Source organism: Notothenia coriiceps, unplaced genomic scaffold, assembly GCF_000735185.1.
Source record: "Notothenia coriiceps isolate Sejong01 unplaced genomic scaffold, NC01 NC01_scaffold00007406, whole genome shotgun sequence".
Taxonomy (NCBI): Eukaryota; Metazoa; Chordata; class Actinopteri; order Perciformes; family Nototheniidae; genus Notothenia; species Notothenia coriiceps.
The window spans coordinates 5,705-7,059 of record NW_011340107.1 but is presented as its reverse complement, the minus strand read 5'-3'; the positions used below and the strand labels follow the sequence as shown (position 1 = coordinate 7,059).

Here is a 1,355-nt window from a genome sequence, read left to right as displayed (position 1 = left end):
ATCCAAACCATAGCTCCGCCCTTTCTAGGCTCCTCCCCCTCTCGACACACACACACACACACACACACACACACACACACACACACACACACACACACAGATGCTCTGCCATATTTCATTATGTGTGCACAATGCAAATCTCCCCAGAAGTCAAAGCCATTACACTGTTCCCGCAGCGGGGAGGAAGTTAATGCACATTCTGTCTCAGCCTATAGATGCTCAGAGCAGCGTTTTAATAAGCAAATGCATCGTTTAGGTGCATCTACAAACATGTGATCGACTCCTCCAACAGTCACGTACACTTTAGTGTTGAATACATTTATACCTCAAGGTCACAAACAGCAGAAGGGATGGAGAGCATGATGTTTAATCCACTCTCTTGAATCCAGAGAGCAGTGTGATACATCAGGAGCTAAATACTGTGTGAGGAGACCATGATGCAGCATTTAAAATAAAAAACAACTGGTCTTGTTGTGAAACCCTATTATCATATTAATAATAATAAAAACAATAAAGCATGACGGAGCGCTCTTCAGTGCTCAAATGCACTTTACAGGCAAATAAAATATATTTTAAAAGGTTTTTATTAGATTTTAGTTTTAAATAATATAACGTTGCATATTTATTTATAGTTTTCTTTTGTAAAATGATCTTATATTAGTTCCCATAATCGCTGTGAAACCCCTATACAGAGAATAAAATCATAGAATGCTTTACTTTACAAGCAAATAACAATAAAATAAAACATTTCAATAAAAACCAAATCAAAAAACACCCTTTTTTCCACTTTATTTCAACCTTCACCTCGCAAGATTTTCCCCCAAGTAATTGGCATTCATTTGCAGTGTTGTAATGTCACGAAGTTCTTTTACACAAGTTTAAAAAGTACGAGAAGTACACACTCTCAATCCTATATGTATTCCTCTTTAATCCTGCAGGTTGTGGGAGGACGGCTGGAGGCAGAGATACTACAAGACGAAGTTTGACGTGGAGGCGACGGACGACGACTTCAGGCAGAAGGTGGTGCGGTCGTACGTGGAGGGACTCTGCTGGGTGCTGAGATACTACTACCAGGTAACACTCAAAGCATTGGGGGTGAAACACTTACAATGAACTGGTCAAAGAGTCTTTATTAGTTGCTTTCACACCAAGTACTTTGCCGCACTTAGTGCCAGCACTTAGTACCCCATGGAACTAAGTACAGATCGCGTTCACACCAGAATAAGTTCCTGAGGGAGGATTAGGCAAATGAAGCCGCTGACGTCACTTCTTCTTCTTCTTCTGCTGTGGGTTTACTAGCAGGCCACTAACCACTTCACGGCGTATACTGCCACCCGGAGTCCCCGGCCGGGAGT

At 41.5% G+C, this 1,355-nt stretch overlaps 1 protein-coding gene across 1 annotated transcript in view; it reads left to right on the top strand.

Annotated features, from left to right (window-relative positions):
- Nucleotides 1-1,128, top strand: part of LOC104944062 (5'-3' exoribonuclease 2-like) — a 4,966-nt gene extending 3,838 nt beyond the window's left edge. Inside the window, exon 3 of the mRNA XM_010769538.1 lies at nt 939-1,128. Coding sequence (XP_010767840.1) covers nt 939-1,113 — 175 coding nt within the window. The 3' untranslated portion in view covers nt 1,114-1,128. The remainder of the gene's footprint in view (nt 1-938) is intronic.
- Nucleotides 1,129-1,355: the final 227 nt, after the last annotated feature.